The 23,128-nt window shown below is 39.9% G+C and overlaps 1 protein-coding gene across 1 annotated transcript in view; it reads left to right on the top strand.

Annotated features, from left to right (window-relative positions):
• Nucleotides 1-23,128, top strand: part of LOC142978983 (neurotrimin-like) — a 104,260-nt gene that overhangs the window by 59,291 nt on the left and 21,841 nt on the right. Inside the window, exon 2 of the mRNA XM_076123649.1 lies at nt 9,194-9,285. Coding sequence (XP_075979764.1) covers nt 9,216-9,285 — 70 coding nt within the window. The 5' untranslated portion in view covers nt 9,194-9,215. The remainder of the gene's footprint in view (nt 1-9,193; nt 9,286-23,128) is intronic.

The following is a 23,128-nucleotide window of genomic DNA, read 5'->3' as shown; positions in this document are numbered from 1 at the left end:
CCGCACCGCATTGTATCTAATGTGTTGTGTACGGAGGCGGCTGTACAAAGTGCTCGTTTAAAACATACTTCCGAAGCTCAACAAGTTTTACCCAATCACAGTTCAATTAGCATTTAAATGAAAACATATAAAAATACATCGTAAAATTCACATTTCCACGCATAAAAGGGTGTAAAAATAAAGTCCACATTGCATCAATTTGATTACGTGTACGTTATAATAACGGCGGGTCGTGAAATTGTCAATATGTTAATATTGTGTATAATCCCCTCGCAGGGTGTAACGAGCGACGCCGCGCGTATTACTTGTGCGGCGTTTAAACGACGATTGAGTCGCGCTAACTGCACGTTAACCAGCTGATTGCACCCAGGGCTACCATCGACACGTATAAACCTTTTTTGTTTGCAAAACCCCGGATGTTCCATTCTCGCGATGGGTTTTAAGGCTTTGTTTGTTTTTTAATGACAATTACCGGTGCTTTGCTGTGTGTCCTTGTAGATTGGTCATTTGGTTCAATGACTCAGAGGTTGAATCTCTAATTAAAGTATTAACTCCCGTCCTAAATTGATACAAACCAATGTGCTTATCTTTTACTTTGAATGCCAGTTATTTTTTAGAACTTTAATTTTAGGAAAGCAAAAAGTGTAATTAATTATTAACGCCCAAAAACTCACAGAAATGAGCACAATACAAAAACTCGGAGTCAAACAGAACAAAAACGGAGAAGTTTTTAAACAAAATCTGACTAATTAAATTGGACAAATTCGTACGTGTGACATCCGTATAAATTCGTACAGTTGGCACCCCTAATTGCACAGTGGGATGACACCGGCGCGTGCCGCACCGCGCCGCGCACCCTCCCCCCTCGCCGCACGCCCCCCGGCGCCCCCCGCCTCGCCCCCTGCAGGCTATATAAAGCGGCAGGCTCTGGTCCAGGTCACTGTCAGTACTCAGACGCGCAGAGCTCGGTCATGTTGTCACACCGCACACGACTAACACGTTGTGTAATACAGATTACTTCTCAACACCACTTCACAGATGGCGTTATATTTGTTTATTTGAGTAGAGAACTTACAAGCCTATAAATTCTAGTGTGAAATTATTCAGTCTTACAGATATTACAATATTGAAATTTTAAATAACGCAATGCGGATACAGAAATTAATGATGAATATAATTTTAATTTGATTAATACTAAAATATTGTGAAAGCAACTTCTTAAAAAAATCACATGATACTTTTATTAAATATCACAACACATTACGATAATTTAAAGCAGTACAATTGCGTAGAATCAATATAACAAACAAGTTAAAAATATCAACACACAAACCGCGTAGCTTCTCGTAGCCGCGTAGCTCTCTTCCTAACCGCGTAACCGCAAAACGCTACGTAGCCTCTTGTCCTACAAAGCAAACCTCGTAGATAAATATAGTATACGACTGGCGATCAATCTTTGTTTACTTTTATCTTCTAAACTTAGGGTAAAGGACAGACTGCAGGGTATTATGTATCATCTTAATCTGTTTCTAAAACCTGCTAGAATGTAAAGACCGATTTTCTACAAATAAACAATTCTAATCATTTCTGACTGTCCCACTCACTACTGAGCAAAGGTTTGGTCACGAAACGAGAGAGGGTCTGGGCCTCGAGGCAGATCGATTTGTTTATTTCTTAAAATTCTAAACATTAATACAGATTGAGCGATAAGATTCGGATCGCTCCACAATTTTAATACGAGCACGTCAATTACGTTAACAGTTTAAGCAAAAAGTTAAACATTAACGACATAGTTCCACGGAAGGGCGGCGTGTAATCAAACCGCCACTTTTACCATTTTAATTGTGAGAGTTCTCGTCGTCAAAGCTTGGAATTTAATCCGGCGGCTCGCGCGGCTTGCGCCAGGTGCGGCGTGCGGCGCGCGGCGGCGACTTCACATCAAATGTTTTACGACGGTGGCACGCGCCGTGACGTGCACTATGACCTCTGCTGACCCACTGTGTAATAACGTCAACGTTTCCTCTTTAAATTGTGCCACGGATTGTTAAATTAAACGCTTGTATTTGTAGAGGTAATGCCTCGATACTTGAGGTCAGTTTATTGCAGACGCTCACGGTTTAACCACGGAACGCTGTTTGAGTGGAAGATGAAATAAAATCGCTGCTTGTGACCTACATACTAACAGTCTCCGAGTACAATTGTTTTGTTTATAAAACAGAATATACTCGTAGTTACTAATTACATGCTTCGCCTTTTGATGTTTACAATAAGTTTTTGTTTTTAATTATCTTTAAAGTGTGAAACTAAGTTGAAGCTAAGTAAAAACAATGGTTATAAACTTATTTGTATTAAACTAGGTCAGAGAGAACGAATATTCTCTCAGTGTATCGTTTCAGATTGTGAACATTATAACAAAAAGTATTTTCCACGAACCTGAGCCGAAACTGTTCATTTCTTTTTAGAACACAACTATATACAGTGTGGTACACGCGTGTAGTTCTTTTTATTTTATTTCGGCCTCCGAACGAAAATACGTGTATTTTTCCACGTTGTTATCCTAAACCAATTGTAGGGCACACGTTGTAAAACGGCAAGCGGCGGCGGCATATTTCATCCGATCGGCGCGAGGCCCCCCCGATGTTCGGCGATACCGCGCGATTGCGCGTATCGGCGCGCCCGGCGGTTTAAACACGCCGCCAGATCGGTTACTGGATAACGAAAGCCTTCGTAGAAAATGAAAATTTCAGCTTCAGAACATCAGGGAGATTTCAAGGCTTTTGTTGTTAGCGGCAATATTCACGTAGCCTTGAACAATCAGTGTTTATCTGTCCGCCATTGTTCGCTCTAATACGAAGCGACGTCTTAACGTATTGAGTTTATCTTCACCGTCTAGATAATGAATTACGAGACTGTAAACTGTGCTAAACTTTTGTATGGTTTTGTTCATTAATTAGTCTTTACAAGGTTTAACTGAAACAATGAGCGGCGCGGGGAATTATGTAGGAATTCTCAGTAATCTGGTAATTGTTTGTAGTTCGTCAAAAACGTCACTTGTTACCGGGGTGATGAACTAATCATTACTGACAGGCTCACAATGAAACTCCTGAGTCCTGGGTGTACTGAGAATTTTAACGAGATATTTACTTTTATTCTGCGAAATCTTATGTTATGCAGAAAAAACGCTTCATTTATTCACATCAGTAGCTTAGTTCTCTACAGTCGGAACCATCGAGTATCGAGAGATTGACACTTACAATGTACTGCAAAAATAATTTTTACGACGTCCGTAGAGGCGGTGTTCAGATTTTTATACAATTATTTTAGCTATGACTAGCTGATTGTCGATACTCGATAGTAGTAGAGTATTTGGCTACAGATATAGATACATATATCTGCAAGTAAAATAATGTCCTTTCAGAGTATATTTTCATTGAAGTTGTTTCTCATAGAGCAGCGCGTTAACTTTACAATCAGTTCATAATCGTGTACAAACTGCGCTCGTTCATTTCGCGGCCGCTTTCAACCCCACTGCGACGTTTTCCTCAACATTTACTTTGTTTTTTCACATTAAGAGCTTTTCTCACTGATGCTTCATTCACTCTCAACGGAAACTGAATTTAAACGACTTCATATCGTATCGCGGGATTTAATGAAACCATACATTTCTGTAGCACGATTGACTATGTACGGTATTATCGAGTATCGAAAGTTTGACATTCCGCAAATGATACTAGCAGTCTTTACTATAATATTATACAAAGATGCTAGAGTAATTCTGCTTCTCCTTTATGCCTAAACTATCGTTATCGATTGAGATTAAATTTTGTACATAGATAGTCGGACACCCAAGAAAGGATATAGGAGACTTTTTATCCCAGAAATGCAACGGGAACTATAATAAGCCATTACTATAGTCCACGCGGACAAAGTCGCGAACAAGAGTTAACGTAAAACAAATTCATGTATCTTTATACATATTGTTTATTAAACAGTAGGAAGTATGTATTTACGTAAATGTCAAAGTTAATGAAACAGTCTTCATAACAAAGTAATCTAAATTGTAAATTATATTTAAAAGGTGTTCAAACACGCAATTATTAGACGTAGTGTTTACGGAAACATATTGACATGAAAACCTTGAACTACTACCTATTGCCATATTATTAATTCAGCGTTATAATTATATTTAACGTTATAATTCAGTTGATTAGATAGCGATATAAAGCACATACTAATATTTTAAACGAAATTACTGCTGAACCGGTTTTATTCAATAAATATATAAAACACTTCCCTTACTGACTGACTGACTGAAAGCCAAAACTACTGAGCGTAGGTAGTAGGCTATATAATAATAAAGTCATTCAAATAAGCTAAAACTTTATCATACATTTTATCTAGATTGGTAAGAAGTTTAACTGTGAAATTGTAACAAACATACAAGTCCGCTTTCGTAATTATTACGAAAACCGGTTTGTATACCAGAAAGAGAAAAATATTGACAAAAGAATTACAAATATAATATTTTCTAATTCTGTGATTTATTGCCAGATATAGAGCATTTATGAAAGTAATATTTTTGCTTGTTGTTATGTTGTTCCATTGTTGTTAGTTGTATTGTTCATTTGTTAAGTGGCGGTGACCTTTACATGTGCCCCTGGTCCCCGGGGGCGGGGGGCAAACGCTGGCTATGTTTTACGACACACTGTATCTACGCACTCCGATCCTTACTTGACTGTCATAATCTGATTCATTTGTTAATTGAGGACGTTTTTATAACTGGGATGTTAAGCTTTCATTTATTATTTGTGGTTATCCTAGTGGCGAAGTAGTTCAAGCCGCCGGAAGGCCTTTGACATGGCTTGACGACTGTTATCTGATTTACGATAACTGGGAACCATTTTTGTGCCCTCCGAAGCACGGAGATCACCCATATATGGAATGACCGCGCCAATGTTTGCTTAACCCACAGATCGTTTATCGACTAGTGAGACTAGCTATGGGCGTCTCGATTCGATAGTGGATAGTGGTAAGAAATCGTCGTTCCGATAAACTTTTTATACACAAACCGATAAACTCCTTTTTTGCGTTTATAAAACAAATCTAAACCTGATTGAGTTATTTACAATAAGTATTGTTGTTAGTATCGAGTATTATTTGTGTAGTGACTGTAGTGAGCGATGTTCGTGCCAGTTAGTATTAGGTAGTAAATCTGTTGATTCACTGCGCGGTATTGAGACGTCGTCTTCACATTGTTCATTGTATACACCCTTCGGTTCACTTTGTACTACCTTTGAACTAAACAGAACATTTGTGTTAGTGCTCTATTTGATGGTCGTTTTAGTATAGATATTTATTGAAAGTTTAGGAGTTAGGGGTTGTGATGTGCGATGAGTTGAAGCTTGGACTATTGAAAATTGTGACAAATTCCGAATATGCACTTATAAATAGAACATAAAGTTGCATCCGACAAATTAAAAACATGGTATACCGATTTTTTTTGAAGGGTCTCGATTCATTCGAGGCACCATCTCGATGCTTCGAACAGCTAGTTAGAAGTCACTTTACTTATTACCTTACTAGAATATGTTAACAATTGCTAGGCCATAGCCACCATTCAATAAAAAAGACAATTATTTTTTTTACTCATATTGTTTCTCAAATGAACGTTCATATCGTGTTATAAACTTCTAAATTAAAGAGAGATAGGAAGTACATAGTTTTGGTGCAAGTCGCTCGGTCGTAGTAACGGAGTACTGTTTATGTGCGGTGGTCACGCGTCACGCCGACTGTCGCCGACTGTTGCCGAATGTTGCCGAGAGTTGCCGAGAGTTGCCAAGTAGCGTGCGTCTCACGCACCCACCACCACGGCACACGACATCTTCATTGTAAACTAGAGCAAGGACTTTATTTACAGTATATATACTATACCTACTAGTAGATCGCTTCGTCTTCACTCGGATTACTTTAAGCTTACCTTAACATATTTGTATAAAAGGACCTTCTTCGGGAATAATTTCGTTCTTTGGTGAAAACTGCATGAAAATCCGTTCAGTAGATTTTGAGTTTGTCACAAACAGACAGACAGACGCGGAGAAGGACTATGTTTGATTATATGCAATAGTTTCGATTATGTTGAATAATATTATTTACAACAAGTATTTCTAACTGTGAAGGTAAACATCGTGCACTTTCAAGAGTTTTTTAAACAGTTGCTGATCGCATGTAAGGTCCCAAACACACACTTGACCACAGTGAGATCATAACTATTTTCTTCTACCACACATGAACATTTGAACAAGGTATATAAACATCATACACCGTTCACTCTCAAAGTCGTATCCACAGCAATGTTTGAAATAGATTTTAATTGCTGTAACGCTTAAGGAAACTATGTTGACTAGTCGCAAATGTTATTTTTCTTAACAATTAGTCACGCATGTCTTTACATGCATGGATATTGGATTATACTTGCTAATGTTATAAATGCGAAAGTTAGAATGTTTGTTTGCTCCTCAATCATGCCAACACTACTGAACGGATTTTTATGAAATTTGGTACAAATATAGTTTATAGCCTGAATTAACATATGAGAGACTTTTCACTCCGGTATTTTCTTTTACGTAGACAAAGTCACGAGTATTAGTTAGCAAGGAATTACACTAAGTCATGACTCTACTTACCTATTACTAAAAAAACTGGGATTTTTGAAAATGTTTTATAAACAACGTTATCACAGGTCTAACTAAATCATTAGTTTTAAAGTAAGCAAGGTAATTAACAAGAAAGCTTTCAGCTTAGACTATATGTATGTACAGATAAGTAGTATAACACTGAACAACGGATAGATAGACGCTGATCCAGATTACTCTCAGGCCATGTTAATAATTAATTTCTTAAATGTGATGTTATCTTGCATCAGTCATCATAATAATATATTCATAGGTCGAATTAGGATTAACAGATTTGAATTTTTTAATAATATATGACAAATTACGAAGAGCACACAAACATCACTCTGCTTACATACTAAGGTGTAAGCATAGTTGTGTGAAACATGGTTTTACAATATAAGTCCCGTGCAATAGGCGGTGAGCCAGTACTGTCACAAGTTTATAAAAAATCTTTCATAGCATTATGCAAACATGATTTACAAAAAGTGGGTTATTTGTCGTTATAGACTTAGTACTTTGTTATAAGTTTTATTTAATCCAGAAAAGCTGATTTTGGAAGTAATAAAAACTGATTAAAAAATTAAGTTTGCCCATAACACTAGTATACTTAGTGTTGAGCCTGCTGTCAACGAAAAATTTAAAGTATACACCTAAATATTTAAATCCTCTGTTTTTAGTGTAGTAAGTAACAGTCTTTTCCAGATAAAACAACCAGACGAAAAATTTCGATCAGCGCCTTCAAACAGCGAGCGCTTGCAAATTTTAAATATATTTTTTTCTAAAATTCATATTTTCATATGAATAAATTTGAATAGATGATTGAAAATTCTATCTTTATATCGATATAGACTTTCTTTTACGACTTATATAAAAATATATACTTAAAACAAACAACACGCTTATCATATTATTATTGAAATTGTTGAACCTACTCATAAATCTAAACGTTTTAAATTATATATAATATTATACATAAGTTTGTTTGTACATTCAAAATGTGTAATCAAGCATATGTTTAATACTTAAAAACATATAAAGTACATACATATAATTAAAAGCATAATAAATAAGTAAGTGCATGTTATTATAACCATTCAGACAACTTAAGTTATAATTACTATCATTATTGTTCTTTATAAGGCTATTACTGTAATGTAAATACTCAAATATTAGTACATATCTAGACTTATAGTATTAGTAAATGTCTCGTGTCATTGTTGTATACATTTGTACTTCAGTCCATCGTTGAAATTGAATGAGTAGTCAATACGTAACTCTCTTTAGTAACGCATAAGTCGATACCAAATTAAAAAGTAAAACAGTATTAGGAGATCAGCTTGGTAAACAACAGCCGCACGGATCGATCTCTGAGGTTAAGCTACTCTCTAATTCTGCAGATGGGTGACCATCTTATACTGTTAACGACTGTCATAGATCTTTGTAAATATCAGCCGGGAGTGGCCGGGACCCACAATTTAACGTGTCTTCCGAAACATTGAGAAATTAGTTCTTGTGTTTTTCAAAGATTTTTGATAGTGTTTAACAGTAGTCAAAAGCTTGAAAGCCTGACAACCAGTCTTAACGAAAGGTATCGTGTTATAACCCAGGGAACTGGGTTGTGGAGGTCCGATAGGCAGTAGCTCCATGTAAAATACTGGTATACAGCTGCATTAGGTGAGACTGGAAGATGACCCCAAGATAGTTGTAAGAAAGGCTATTGAAAGAAACGCTGAAATATTTTACTCCGTCTAAGGGCAGCGGTACTTTATAAATGCTTGTAATCCTAATGTCCTAAATAAAGAATGATTTGATTCTACCAACAATAAACATAGTCAAAGATTTCCTCTAGCAGACCTTAGGGTATAATCTGGCACAAGTGTGTTGTTATTTGTTTAAAGTAATTTCTCTATTGCGTACAGTATAGTGTAGTAAAGTGATCGTTTAACGCATTAAGTGAAGTTAACAGCCGCGCCAGGGGACTGAGGTAATGAGTCGTAAGTGTGAGAGAGTCAACCGACTTGCTATGTGCAGATTATGCGTCTTTATAAACATACATATACTATTCTATTCATTATCACGTGTGTGTAATCTGTGCTAAGCATTTTTTGTTAGGTTTTTTTATTCGATTATCGGGTTAAGCGAAGACGCGTTTTCTTGTAATAGATGGCATTGTAGATTACAGAATACAATAATCCTTTTCAACCGCTCCTATGAAATTATCATAGTTATTTAAGAAGTGATGTCGAATCATTGTCACTGCACTGTTGTGAAGCCCCTCTTCACACTTCAGTATCTCGATTCTCTACTACTATCGACTACCGACAAGCGGCTAGCTATCGCCTTTAACAGACTCCGTAGAAACTATTTTTGCAGTACATTTTAAATGTCGAACTCTCGATACCCGACAGTACCAACGGTAAAGAATTGCGCTACTGAACTCTCTGTTAAAAAGTCAAGTTCAATAATGTGTGACAAAGGCTGTAGTCAATATATTAATGTGTGTGTGTTGTGTGTTGCAGAGTGTGTGGCGGCGCGCGCAGGATGTGCGCGTGCGCGTGGCGCCTGCACGTCTTCACCGCCGCCCTCGTGCTCGCCGCGCATCTCATCAAAGGTAACCTTACACGCGTACTCCTATACTACTACCTAATGTAATAATGTTCAAATATACATCAAGTATGATGCGTGCGGTTGTATGCAAGTCTTAATTGTATTGTTTTAGCGTTTTCTTAATTTCGTTAAATCCTCCTCTGAAATCAATAGCAAGCGTGTCGGCGGCGCGCCCGGAGCCGCTCCTACTTCACGTAAAGGTCACGTATTATGAGCATTTATTGTATGTTATCAAAAGAAACGGCACAGTTGAGCGGTAATCTCGGCCTTTGTGCCTCTCGCTGACCATAACGTCAGATTTCAAATGAATTTTAGATAATGCCCGTTACGTCACGCGCTCGTGCCACTCTCCGCTATTTTCAGATAAAATGCGAAACACACCTGTTTGTGAATTAATAACGACGGAGGCTTTCAAATATGTACATAAACGCGTAGTGACACTACGCGTAACAAATCCGAATGTAAATGCGTCGATGTATTGTAAACAACGAGTAGCTATCGTATTGGCGGGATCCAGTTTGCGCTACTTGTTACTGCAGCTAATGGATGTAGCGTTAAGTGGCGGCGTGTAAACAGCGGCGCGCGTGTTCGCGACCGCTTCACACGCCTCGACAACGTTCGCCGCCACTCGGGACCACTCGGCGTCGCTCGGCAGCGCTCGGCAGTGTTCGGCGGCGCTCGCGACATCCACTCGAGCGCTTCGCGGGAGCGCGACAGTAGTTTTAATGAATATTTAAACGTTTGCCGAGACATCAATTCGGAAGGTGAAAATTTGTGGCGTACTCGTTGAAAACTTGCTCTTTATTCGTTAACTTGTCGCCAGAATCATAAACAAGTTTTAATGGGAATAAAATGAAAAGTTTAAAAGTTATGAGTGACGTCACGACGGCGGCGCGCGGCCACCGGCACTCACCGTCGCTTGCACCGAGACTCGCTAATGAAGTTTTGTGTGTTTTTTCACAAGCGGTCTAGGTTTCAGTTCCGTGAAACGTTTATGTATTTACGACGTAATTAAGCAGCGGAAGGAAACGTGTAATTTGTACCTTTTACTGTTTGCGATAGTCACAGAAAAAGAGAGTTAGGAATTATTTTAGCGGGGAGAACGTGACTAGTTAAATAATTAGCTCGTAGCTTAACAAACAAAGTGCACTTATTAATGAGCACGCCGGTGCAGGAGGCCGGCGGCGGCATACACCGACACAGTTAACGAACACCTAGTGTTAACAAATCAAACAGAGTGCAGCGGAGCACCACATTAACTCTGTCGCCGCTTATTTATGACGGCATTACGTCGCACCTGCACGCGCCGCACCGCGCCGCGTCGCACGGCGTCGCATCGCGTCGCATCGGCTCGGTAACGATGCTTTAATGTGTAGTGTCGTGTGTCTAAATAGTGGCACAGAATTTGGGTCAAATATCCCAGGAGGTGTCGTAATGTCGCACTATCTGTACTATCTACAGACTCTACCGTCAACTACACGCCGCTACCACTCTTATGATTTACGTAACTTGTCGCTAGTATTCATACTTTATATAAAATATTTTTTCTCTAAGAATATAGATTACTTATTTTCCTATAATTGGAAAGTAATTGCTTTCTACTATCGCTCGTTTTGACTCACCGTATTAATAGTCTGGGTATTTTTTTCGTCGTTTCGATAAAATTGCTTCAAGTCTCAGGAAAAATTAATGGTCGCTCCGCCGTGGGATGTTACGATAAAATGATAAAATACATTTTGAAATATTATATTTTAGAATGATTAAATATGCCGAGTTATTCGAGCGAGTATTGCGGCCATCAAATTCGGAGGAAACTCATTAATAGTAATATATTTACTTTGTACAACAGGAACTGTGTAAAATTATTTGAAATTATATCATTTAGCAATGAACCGTGTACGTTGCGGAAACACAGTTATTATTTATGAATTAATTAACTCCGCCGTAACTAAACATTGTCTAAATTGTGTATATTAAGTATTCAGTGAACGCCATTACGTCGGTAATGGCTGATCACAAACAATACACGTTTGTGATCAATAATCTAAAAATGAAATCGTCGCCTCGTAATTACTTTGACATTAAAGCGGATAATAAAAGAAGTAGTAAAACACTGGGGGGACAATAAACTAGTCGCACAAAAGCTCCGAGAATAGTCGAATAAAGGCTAACTTCTTTAGAAATAGCGTTGAATGAATTAATTTGGAAGTATTTGGTGAGCGTGGGTACTTTGCGTGGTTAATGTGGTGTCTGTAGTCCCCCCCCCCATCGCCGCGCGTCCCCCTCACGTCCCCCGCGACTCTCGGCAGGCGGTGAGGCGCTACAGACAAGATTTATAGTATTGTTTACTGTCACAAATGGTCGCCAATAGAGAGGTACTTTAGTTTTTTCAGCGGCTCTTTTTCAGCATCGCATGGACTGTTTACGGCGACCCCTCGACATAACGCTTCCTTTCAAAATAACTACGAGTTTTTTTAGAATAGCAAATAGTTTCATTGTTTGCTTTGTGCTTTATTTATAGGTAGAGAGAAATAATAACATAGGAATTAACAGTTTCAAATAAGTTATACAAAAATAAGGGTATCGCGTCAAATAAACTCTTGGCTGTAAGTTATGGACGACGAATACTTATATTATGATTACAAAGTAAATACCAGTTTTTAAGCTAAAAAACAGCTTTAACACATCTTCCCTAGTTCGTTCCACTCTTGATGCAGTATATCATCAACCACGAGCCCCTGTGCATTATGTCGTAGAGCCTTAATAGCGCACGCTCTAACATCTCCACAAGTGAGGTGAAGCAACACATGTGACCTCTCACCGCCGCCGCCGTCACCGCCGTCACCGTCGTCAGTCTATAGACATACTCCTCCACAAGTGTCGGCTGACACGCGCCTTTTTCATTCAAATTCATTATTTTCACGTGTAAATTAAGCAGAGTGAGGGCTTTGTCCCTCGCCCTCTCGCTCGTGGGGGCTCCGTGCGGATAAACACGGATCTTTTGATCTGAGCTTTTAACTGGTGCCCGCTAGACCTCGCCCCTCCTCCTACCCCTCTCTGTCCCCCCGTGTCCCCCCGTGACCAGAGACCTCGCCCTCTGATGTAAGATATTGTATGTCAGCTTTTTTCGGCTCAGCGGCTCACAAAGAACCATTGAATGGTCACCGACAAAGATCTACTTTTAACTCAAAATGCAACATAAAGTTTATTTTTGGTATATTATTCACAAGCCTTTGTCCGCGCCTCGGTCTGCGAGGAATTGTAAATCGGAAACCTTTTAAGGGTCCATTTTTGAAAACCCTTTATTGCTGTCTATTTGTTTGCTGAGTTTCAATTGTGTTTTGGCAGACGTATAGTTCAATCACTTGTCGGTTTATTGGTCTGCGTGGTCATGAGTGTTAGCTGTCTACACCCGCGGTACAACAGTGACAATATTATATAATCCGGAACTAGTAATAAATCAATATCAATTAGTATTAGTTCGATGGCGTGTCGTATAACTGGTAACGGGTACATAATGAACGTTATTATTTTATAACGCACAGCGCAACGTGAATTAATGATACGTACGTGTTCCACGCTCACATCATTCATGTTTCATATCAATAATAGCCGTAACATTCTATTGCTTTTTAGTTTGTTTACTAAACTTTGTTGTATAAAATATAAAACTTATTTTTGTTAATAACAGTACTTTAGTAACTATTAATTCCTAAAAAATATACATACTTTACTAGCACCCTATATTGATTTAATTTGTGTTATGACCTATGTGTGTACGGTAGTGTTGGTAGTAGCTCCTTACATCATCAGTGATTTATACCAAACATAAATATTGTTAAAACCATTTGGCGATTACAAAGAGTGGCCAGGAGTTTCTTGCCAGCTCTTCTCATTGGCCCTACCTTACCTTCCGAACTGGCGGTAAATTTACTCTCTGTATCATTGACTATCATAAGTGTCAGCATTTGACCTATGTGAATAAATGCTTTGATTAAGATTTTGAAATGTTTGGGATTCAAACCTGAATTACACGAACTATGACGAATACTTACACTTTACCTAACATTGCTGTATTTAACCTTAACCCGACCTTAAAAATAAACTGCCAAAGAATTTCTTCAAAAACACTGAAAATCGTATAAACGGCTCTTTGATCCAAATATAATCCTATTTGAGGAGCGAGCTCTTAAAAGCGATAGGTATTTTTATTAGTCTTAAAATAAAAAGGGCAAAACATATACCCTTTTATTAAAAAGTACGTGTTTTATTAAAAATACAAGCATGTATGTAATACGAGTTTTCAAACTTTGATTCCTCAGTGTTGACTTAGAAGAAATATTTTTTTAAATATTCTTTCTTTATTCTTCTCAGTGAGTATATCGTCCGTTATAGTGTCGAGATAATTCTTTACCAATAGGTGATGGATATGTTTTCCACATAGAATAATAAGTAGTTCTGGGTCTTATTTATTTTGTAAAAGTCCTGAGACCCAAGATGAGATCCAAATTAAAAAGTGTGTCCTAAAAAATATTATTACATATGTAATGTGGAATGAAGCATAAGAAGTTTTAAACGATCGTACATAGTGGTGTTCTCTGGTCTCTGCCTTCTTCTGTGGAAAGACGTGATTTTATATCTTTTATATGTATGAATATAAGTATGTATATTATTACTGTTTAATAAATAAGATGTATTTACTTTAATCATTAATCTGAGAGTCTGTAGTTATTTTCTCTAAAGCGAGTCTCAAGACGATAGCAATGAATCAAAGGCGGGTAAAACAAATGTATTTCGTAGTGGGCTGCAGTACTCTTGACTAATGATCACATTACAGCTGGCTTTACGAAGCCCTCAGACACTACTATATCATTACAACTGATATTTTTCTACTAGAATGTTCTGTATATAAAGTACGGGTGATATAAATTACGCTATTTATTTGAGTTAAGATACAGGCTATATTAATGTAGAGTCGATAATTGTGAAAGTAAAGCATCATGAACGTAAGTGCTTTTAGAAAAGGCATTATATTTAGGATAGTAGTGCTTGAGCTGACAGTTTTTCTTATCTTTAAGCGCTCATAGTATGACAACTTTCACGTCTCTTAGTTGAATACTAGGACGCAAGTTACGCAGGCCATGTCTCACTTGTGTTCGACAATTAGGAACCACCACTTTTAAGATACAAGTCAATGTTGTTCAAGCCGCCACGGCTTGAGACAACAACCGGGATGGACTTTTACGTCCTCTCCGAAGCACGGAGACGCCCAGTTCAAATACAACTATGCGGTCAACGATCTATGGAATGACCGCGCAAAGGGTTGCTTAACCCACAGATCGTTTGCTGACCGGTGAGCGCAACTGAAACTCAACAAGAGCACTTATTTTATGTTGTACTAAAATAGTGATAGAAGCGAATTTGGTCAGTAAGTTGCACAATAATGACGTCACAGTACAGTACTCCACGGCCACGCTAATGTCACGTTATAGCCAGATAGCCAACACTCTGTGTTAACATTTGCACTTAAACGCACGCCACGCGCTGCGCTCACTACTCGATACTAATTCCAAATCGGTTCAAGTACCGTTTGTGTGTTATGGCTTTTTGTTCTATTCAAATTCTCTTTATTATATTTTGACTGCCTCTGTGGCGCGGTCGGTAGTGTATTTTTGTCGCACTGCTGGACAAGGGTCTCCTCCCAGACGAGCGAAAGGTTTAGGCTTTGAGTCCACCATGCCAGCCAAGTGCGGATTAGGAACTTTGCATGCCCTCAATAAATATATTTAAGAAATTTTATTTTTAAGGTGTGATGTTATAAATCACAAATAAATAAAACTTATCCACGATACAATTTATCAGGTAGTGTTGCCAATAACATATTGATTCGCTTGCACTGTTAAGAAACTATCAGATTTGATAAAGAGCCAAGTTTTAAGAGCTACAAGCTCTAACTGAACAATTCTGCTCTCTAGACAAATATCATTTTCTGTTAAGAATTTCTCAGAGATTGCCCGGAGTAAGGAAGCTGAGGTCATAGACCTCCGTGCCCCGGAGAGCACGTAAAGCCGTCGGTCCTGCGCCTAACCTCTCACTGATCGGGCTATAAGAATATAGAAATAGAGAGTGTACCTGAGTATTGTACACCACACTTGGACTCTATAAACAAAGTCCTGCACCGTTGGCCAGTTTCAATGAAACTGACTGCCGCTAGCCGTAACCGGTTATCAGCTAGGACATTATTATATGTAATTTTGACCGTTTGTGTGTTGGTATGTACAGTGATAACAACTCGTGTCACGTGTACGATTCAATAAATAGTGGCGTTGATGTGACCGCGGACGTAAATATTACTTGTTACCGTCAATTGTTTTAATAGGACATGTCGTAATTATTAGTTGAGTGTGTTCGTGTAATACCAGGCTTGTGTAGTAGGACGTTATTTTGTAAATTGTAAGGGTTTTGTTATCATATCCACCGGTTAGTGTTTAGTTGATACGTAAATATACTAGTATGTACAATTAATATGTGTTGTTTATAATTTACTGTTGTACAAAATTAAATACCCAAGACAGTTTCTTTTAATTAATAAAATATTTATTCTGAAATTAGTTTAGAAGCAAGTAAAGCTCAAGTTAGCTAAGGTTGCCGATCAGTATTTTTGCCAAGAATTTGCTGGTTGACGATATAAGTAGGAAATCACCTCTGAGCTTGTGTTTGTATTGAAAAGAATAAGTATAGTTAACAACATGATTTCTATTCAAACAGAACAATTTAACTATTATATTTAAAACGTTGCTAGGCTATAGTAAACTAAGATTAGCTGCCAGTGTCTGACGTGGCGTGGTGTAACGTGGACGTGAATGAGTCAGTAATGATAGTGATCCATCGCCGGCGCCCGCCGCCGCGTCACTCCGCGCCGCCCTTCCGGAAGCGACTTGTAACGCGCGCGCCGCACGCGACACCACACACCACTTTAACACTAGTACAGAATACACTAAACTCTTTTCTTTTTAGGGATCCGTACCAAAAGGGTAAAACGGGACCCTATTACTAAGCCTCCGCTGTCTGTCTGTCTGTCTGTCTGTCTGTCTCCAGGTTGTATATCATAAACCGTGATAGCTGGAAAGCTGATTTTCACAAATGATGTATTTTTTTATTCATTTGTGCCATAAGTAGCTATCAGGGACGAGAAGCGGTTGATATTCGCATTTTGACGAATAGGTACATCACATCGCACTCTACTTGCCTGTACACAACGGTAGCACGATTCTCTACAATTGGAGCCATCATGACGTATCGAGAGTTTAACATTTAAAATGTACTTCCAAAATAGTTTCTACAACGCCCGCTAGAGGCGCTGAACCGATTGTCATACAATACATTTTTCAATAGTTAACCAGTTGCCGGTAGTCTTTTGCAGAGAAACGGGCTACGGGTAACATTACTATTATATTTTAACAAATATTCATAATTTTATCTTGTATGAGAACAGAACTCACAACAAGATCTCTCATTGCATACTACTATGCCACGGATATCGTCGGCTTATTCTAAAACATAAGTTATATAATGTACTCATATACTCCGAAATGATGCGGCCACTTGTCTGTAATATACAAAGTTAAAACAGTGCGAGTGCAAGATCTAATAGGATATCGTTACAACTCCAATTCGCTGTGTGCGGTCAGCTCGCGGTGCGGGTGCGGTGCGGGTGCGGTGCGGGCGCGGGGTGGTCGCGGGGAGGGTGCGGGGAGGTCGCGGTCCGCACTCGCGGTATAATTGCTTGTTAAAACTCCGCCTCGCTTAGCTTCGCCTATCTCCTATCGTTACAAACCTTTATTCCTTCAAACTACGAGTACTTAGGTTTTATCTAGAAACCTCGTTCCTGATGAAGTAATCAAAAATATATTAAACAATTCAAGTATACATTCCCTTTTTTTGGTTGACGACACCTGCGGCGTTATAGTTGAGATCATCAACGCCAGACCGGTGTTCAATTCCCGCCAAAGCTAATGTTCTCGCGATTCACAAATCTTAACGCGTAAATAAATAAAGTAGTTATTGCCTCATACATAACATATTATTATACGTATTAGCGTTAGTCGTATGTGAAACATTAGCGTCGCCAAATTAGCAGCATTAATAAATGATGGCGTGTTTGTCAGACAAGATACAATTAATATCAAAGTGCTATCACAAAGGACACTGAGCTACTTATACGATATCTCCGGGAAAATTCACCTTCATAACATAATTGGCTTTATCTTCCTTGTGCAGTAGTTAAGACTAACACACTACGCGAGCCAAGTAAACAATGCTCCAAGTTTGATTTTTAACAAAAACCTTATGCACTTTGCCATATACACGAGTTTTTAGCAACAGTAGTAGTTTTCAGTAAAATATAATGACCAAAATATTAGCTAAAATAAGTTGGGTGTTAGATGCGATGTGCGATAGAGGTAAACACATAAGTGGCGGTAAGTGGGTGCTAACAAATCACCGAGATCGGAGAACACACAAAAAAGCTATTAGCCGCCGTGACCGGAACCGTGCACGTGCGAGCCGCCGGTCACACGCCGGTCAGCCGCCGGTCAGCCGCCGGTCAGCCGCCGAGCACACGCTGCTCACTAGTGCGAGAGCTGGTGTGCAATGTTTACTATGCTAATATACTTTAAGTGACTGCTGAAACTGTTCGTCGTGAGTGTTAATTGATTAAATCTGTCCAAAGTTTTAGTTGAATCGTTTGATTTTAGCTTTCAGTATGATATTCTCTTATTTGCACGAAAGTTTTAAGTAGTTTGATAGTGTGAGATGAGATTAAACCCAATTATTCTTAGCTACAGTGCGATGTATATTCAATGAAATAGTTGGTAATTGCGACATAGGCCGATATGTCAAGCAAAATTAAGGTTAATATGCTGCGTAATCCTTAAAACTTGATAAGAAAGCTATGTCTCTAAAGTCAAGGGCTTAAGTTATTTTAAAAGACGCCACAATGTTAAGAATAGAAGCGCCTCAATAATAACTTGTATGTTCAGTGCAAGAACCATTGTTATTCACCTTCAAACGAGTTTATTGTGACGCGACACGAGTGCACTGCAACTTTACTTAGCGTTTGTCGCCGACGTGCGACACGCGACAAGCTACAGTCGCAGTGTCGCTCGCAGACATCTTGCTTGTTTGTCGCGAGTCAACAGACGAGGTCGCGCCCGTCGACGTCACTCTTAAATACGACGATTATAATAGCTTCTATCTAATTGTTATAAAGTTTTTGTTTTCAGCACTAAAACGTTTGGTTCTCAATTGTGTATCCTTTCCTTTGTTAAGACCCTAAACTGATCAATATCATTAAAATCAGAGTAAGTACATACCAATTTAGTTACATAACAAAGACAGAGAGTACGATTTATTATGTTACTGTGTTTTTAGCGTGTACACTGTGTTCAGTCGCTTAATGAAATGTGTCAGTTCATTTGATGTTGACGGCAGATAAATGACTAACAAGTGTCAGTGTCGCGAGTGTCGCGAGTGTCGGCTCCCGCGAGCTCTCGCCGCAACCGAACATTCCGAACAAAGCAGAACAACACAAGCAAAATTAAAATCTTTACGATTGTTGCGGCGGATCGTTTTATTCCGTTGTTTGTCAACAACAAACCAATTCATCTCCAACACAAAGGAATACATAATCCTTTTCGTAAAAATGAGCGTCCCGCCGCCCCCGCGCGCCCAGCCGCCCCCGCGCCCCCCGCGACCTGGTGATACTACACCGAGTGTACGTTAATACACAAAGTTTGTATTAACTAGTAACCGTTTACGATCACGAGTGTTTCGGAACATTTCCTATTAGCATCGTTACGTCTGTTACGTACAATGTAAGTACATACGCATATACGGGATCGTGAACGTTTCGGGTGCAACCTGTTTTAGATAATTACGGAAACAAAAGTGAGCGGTTTTTATAGTCTGGGAGTCAGCGGCGCGGAGAGGCCGCATCCGGCGGGATTACCGCCTTTGTTCTGCGGCCGAGCCCGGGGCCGGGCCGCGGCCGGGCCGGGACCGGCGCGCAGCGGGCGCGGAGCCGGCGGCGCACGAGGGCTCGCATTGTTTCTAATTAATCACGAGCCTCGGAGAGTCTACATTGTGTTTCTTTTCTATTATGTACGCGCGCTGTGCATACATAGCGCGGCGAGGAGCGGCGTGGAGCGCGTGTGCCGGCTGAAGATCAGCCACAGTTTTATTTGGTAGCGAGCACGTTCCGCTCGCAGTCAGTGGCGTGTAAATAATCCGCTGTATGTAGTTAACCTCACGGCGAGGCTCCGTGTTTGCCGCGTGTATGCCTGTGTACTGTGTACTCTGTGTACCGTGTACTGTGTGTGCGCTCACGAACAGCTGTTGTTTTTGCGAATTATTATTATGAACAACGTACAAGCTAACTTTACTCACTGAAGGCAACTTTAATTTAACCACAAACCTTTGATATCAGCGTTTTATTCATAAACTTTATCTGATGCACATTTGTGTTGTGCATGACTTCGTGCTACTTTTAGAGAATACTCTACAATGTTTGTGCCACGTAATAGATAGAGACAGTGAAATAACGTACAGCGAAAAACGTGGAATTGTTTCACAAAAACACGTCTGTTTAGACTGAGGATAATAGCGGGTACTTGAACAATATAGTTATAATATTACTGCATACGCATTAACCAGTTACTTATTACGTTAAAGCTAAGAGTGGTCGAGTGATCGAGGTAAGCACAGCACTATGTCACACTCGTCACTGACAGACATACTCGCGAGCAGCCGACAACGCGACCAGATTGATTCTATTCGCAAAAAACAAACATAATCAATCGCTATAAACTGCTTCCGCCAACGTTTTATATCTTCACATTTCAGCATTTTACAAAGACGTTACCCCACCTGAGTACAGATTTGACAGCTGATAACCAATAACGCCAAGTTCACTCACCCACGTATTTTTCTTTTTATAACAAACGTAATAAATGAGTTCTCATTTCTGACAAAACTTCTTACCTACGCAGGTGATTAGTCAGCCGCTAACGGAACTTAGGCCCTCGTTAGAACAATACAAAAAATACATTTCAGCGGCGAGCTCGGTCAAATACTTTTTACATTCGCCGAATAAAATGACTGGGAAAAAGTTTACCGACGACTGGGGAGCGATACAAAGTCCGACATAAAACGAATCTGTGTTTCTGAATGTCGTTATATCTCCACGACTACGCGGAGTTTTTACAAGGCTTTGCTGTGTACCTACGAGTTGAAATGATCAACTTTGTCAATTTCTGGTCGCCACTTCTACCGGAACGTTAAAAAAATTAAAAAATCATGAACAGTTTAACGTTTTCTGTCGCTGTTTGTCGTCGCTCTGTACATTCAGTGCTCTCTATTTAAATGGAGAGGAAAATTGTAATAGTAATGACGTCACGCAAGTCCGCCCGTTGTGTGTGTGTGTGAGTACGTGTCCGCGCGCACTAATCCGAGCATTACCGCGCACCCGCGACATTATCCGATAATGTCACTTGCGAACATTGTCCATTGCGCACCGCTATTAGCTTAACTAACACAAAACTATTAAAAGTAAAGTCACCTGCGGCTCGCGTGCGCGCTCCCACCACTTAATACATTCTGCCGACCAACTTACCAATGTTAGATAACAAGCGTTCTAGCGCGACACATGCGAATATCATCCCTATATCTACCCGTGCAGGGTTGTAAGTGTGTTCGGTGCGGTGGCGGTAGGCGCAAGGCTGTGTTTGCAGCGAGGTCCGATATCTCACGGCGTCGGCGATGGGCCGCGATAAGGTTTGGTTTAGAGGCGGTACGAGTCCACAGATAAGCTGAACGCTAACGCTCGCCGGACACTTCACTCACTTAACTGTTACGTTCAGGACTTCGGCGTCGTTTCACACGATTATTTTTAGCTGCGCTTTTGATTGTGTTCCGATTAAACTATTCTTCGCCGCCTCTCCTGTCCCATTTGCGTGATTTGTGGAAATAAAGACTGTTGTTTGAACAATTTATGCTAAGTATATACTAAGTTAATTGAAGCATTCCACCGCCAAAATACCAGCTTGTATCCTATTTACAAAAGTAGCAGCTATCTATGTTGTAATCATAAATCTTACATTATATCAGTCACCAATACTTGTGCGACCTATATTTGTTTTGGATTTATAGAAAGCATACGAAAAAAGCCTACAAACTTAGTACAGTAAATCTATCAAATCTAGCCTTTTTCCAATAGATACGTTTAAATTGTATGTTGGTCATAACGCTGCACATTCTCGCGGGGCGGCGGGGCGCGAGGCGAACGGCGCGGGGCGGGGGGGTCGTGCTCGGGAATAGCCATTATATCGCTTTTATATTGGCTCTAATATTACAGCTCGTTCTGTGGCCGGGGTTCACTCGCTCATGGCAAGTCTTCCGCGTCGATGTTCATTATCATTATGACGTATTGTAATCGCGACTCGCGTTATGCGATTATCTCTACATACTCATCATAATCTTTTATCTGTTCTCCTTATGTACTTTGTACATGGCATAAGTAGAAAGATTATATTTACAGTTGCAAACAATCGAGTGATCAAAGCATTCGCTTTTCACGCAAATCGTCAAGGGTTTGGACCCGAGGCAACATGACAAATTTTGAATGTGGTATTCAAAATCATTTCATATGTTCTTACAGTAAATAAAAACAACGTGACGCAACCTCGCATGAGTTGTTTAATACGTTTATTGAGGGCATGCAAAGTCCTCAACCCGCACTTGGCCAGCGTGGTGGACTCATAACTCATTCTAATCTTTCCCTCGTTTGGGAGGAGACCCTTGCCCAGCAGTGGGACATAAATTAATGGGTTAAAAAAAAATATCTTTGTGTTACTAGATCATTTAAATGTAATACTAGTAGTAGCACGGCGCTGGAACTAGCTGCCCTGAGTTATAGTGAGTGTAGTGAGTGGTGGCTCGTACCGGCGACGTCGATGATGTTGCCTCACTCACGACGTCATACTACGTGCACTATTTATACGTGATATCGCTCAACTTTGTACACCTCAGCGCCGCCGAGCGATATCAAACTCTAAAGTATAGGTGTGAGGTTGTAATTGAAACGCTCGCGTCGGGTAAGTAGGCAACATGTAGTGTTGTGCCACACGAGCAGCGAGCACACACGAGTCACAGGCACAATGCGCGCGGCACTTTACGAGCGGCCGCGGTCAGGCGCCGCGCCGCTATCGCTACACTTACCATATTTCTACGATAAACACCGCCGCACACCCGATAATCGACCTTAAAATTACACCCGCACAGCTCAAATCACATCAACGAGCTTTATACCGTGTTCCGTGTACTTAGCGAGATGTTATTCAGTAATACGAGTCGGGGCGAGTTTAATTTATTATTTTACAAGTTTCGCTCGTTTCTGCGAGCTTAGTTCAGCAAGAAAAGTTTGAAGCGAGGCTTTCTTTCCATGCGCCGACGTACTTAGTGCGAGTGCACAATATTTCACAGGAAGTAGTCGGAGCGCACGTAAATATAAAGTCATGCGAACGTTCTGATAAAGATAGCGTTTAATGGCTTCCTCCGTCGGCGATGGACTCAAATAAATTACACCGACGATAGCGTGTTCATGATTGTAGGCAAATAGCGAGATGTAGTGAGCGAATCAGTGCGAGCCGCTGAATATTCACGAGTACATCCCGGGACAATATTGGCGTAGCGCGTGCTCGTGCGCTCACAGCGCGCAAATACCAATCAGCTACGATGCTACGAGACCGCTACGACGTAGCGCTTCACTAGGAAGACACCGCAACGCGCAG

The sequence above is a fragment of the Anticarsia gemmatalis genome, chromosome 15, assembly GCF_050436995.1.
Source record: "Anticarsia gemmatalis isolate Benzon Research Colony breed Stoneville strain chromosome 15, ilAntGemm2 primary, whole genome shotgun sequence".
NCBI lineage: Eukaryota > Metazoa > Arthropoda > Insecta > Lepidoptera > Erebidae > Anticarsia > Anticarsia gemmatalis.
The sequence above is the reverse complement of the archived record's forward strand: the minus strand, read 5'-3'. Positions and strand labels throughout refer to the sequence as shown.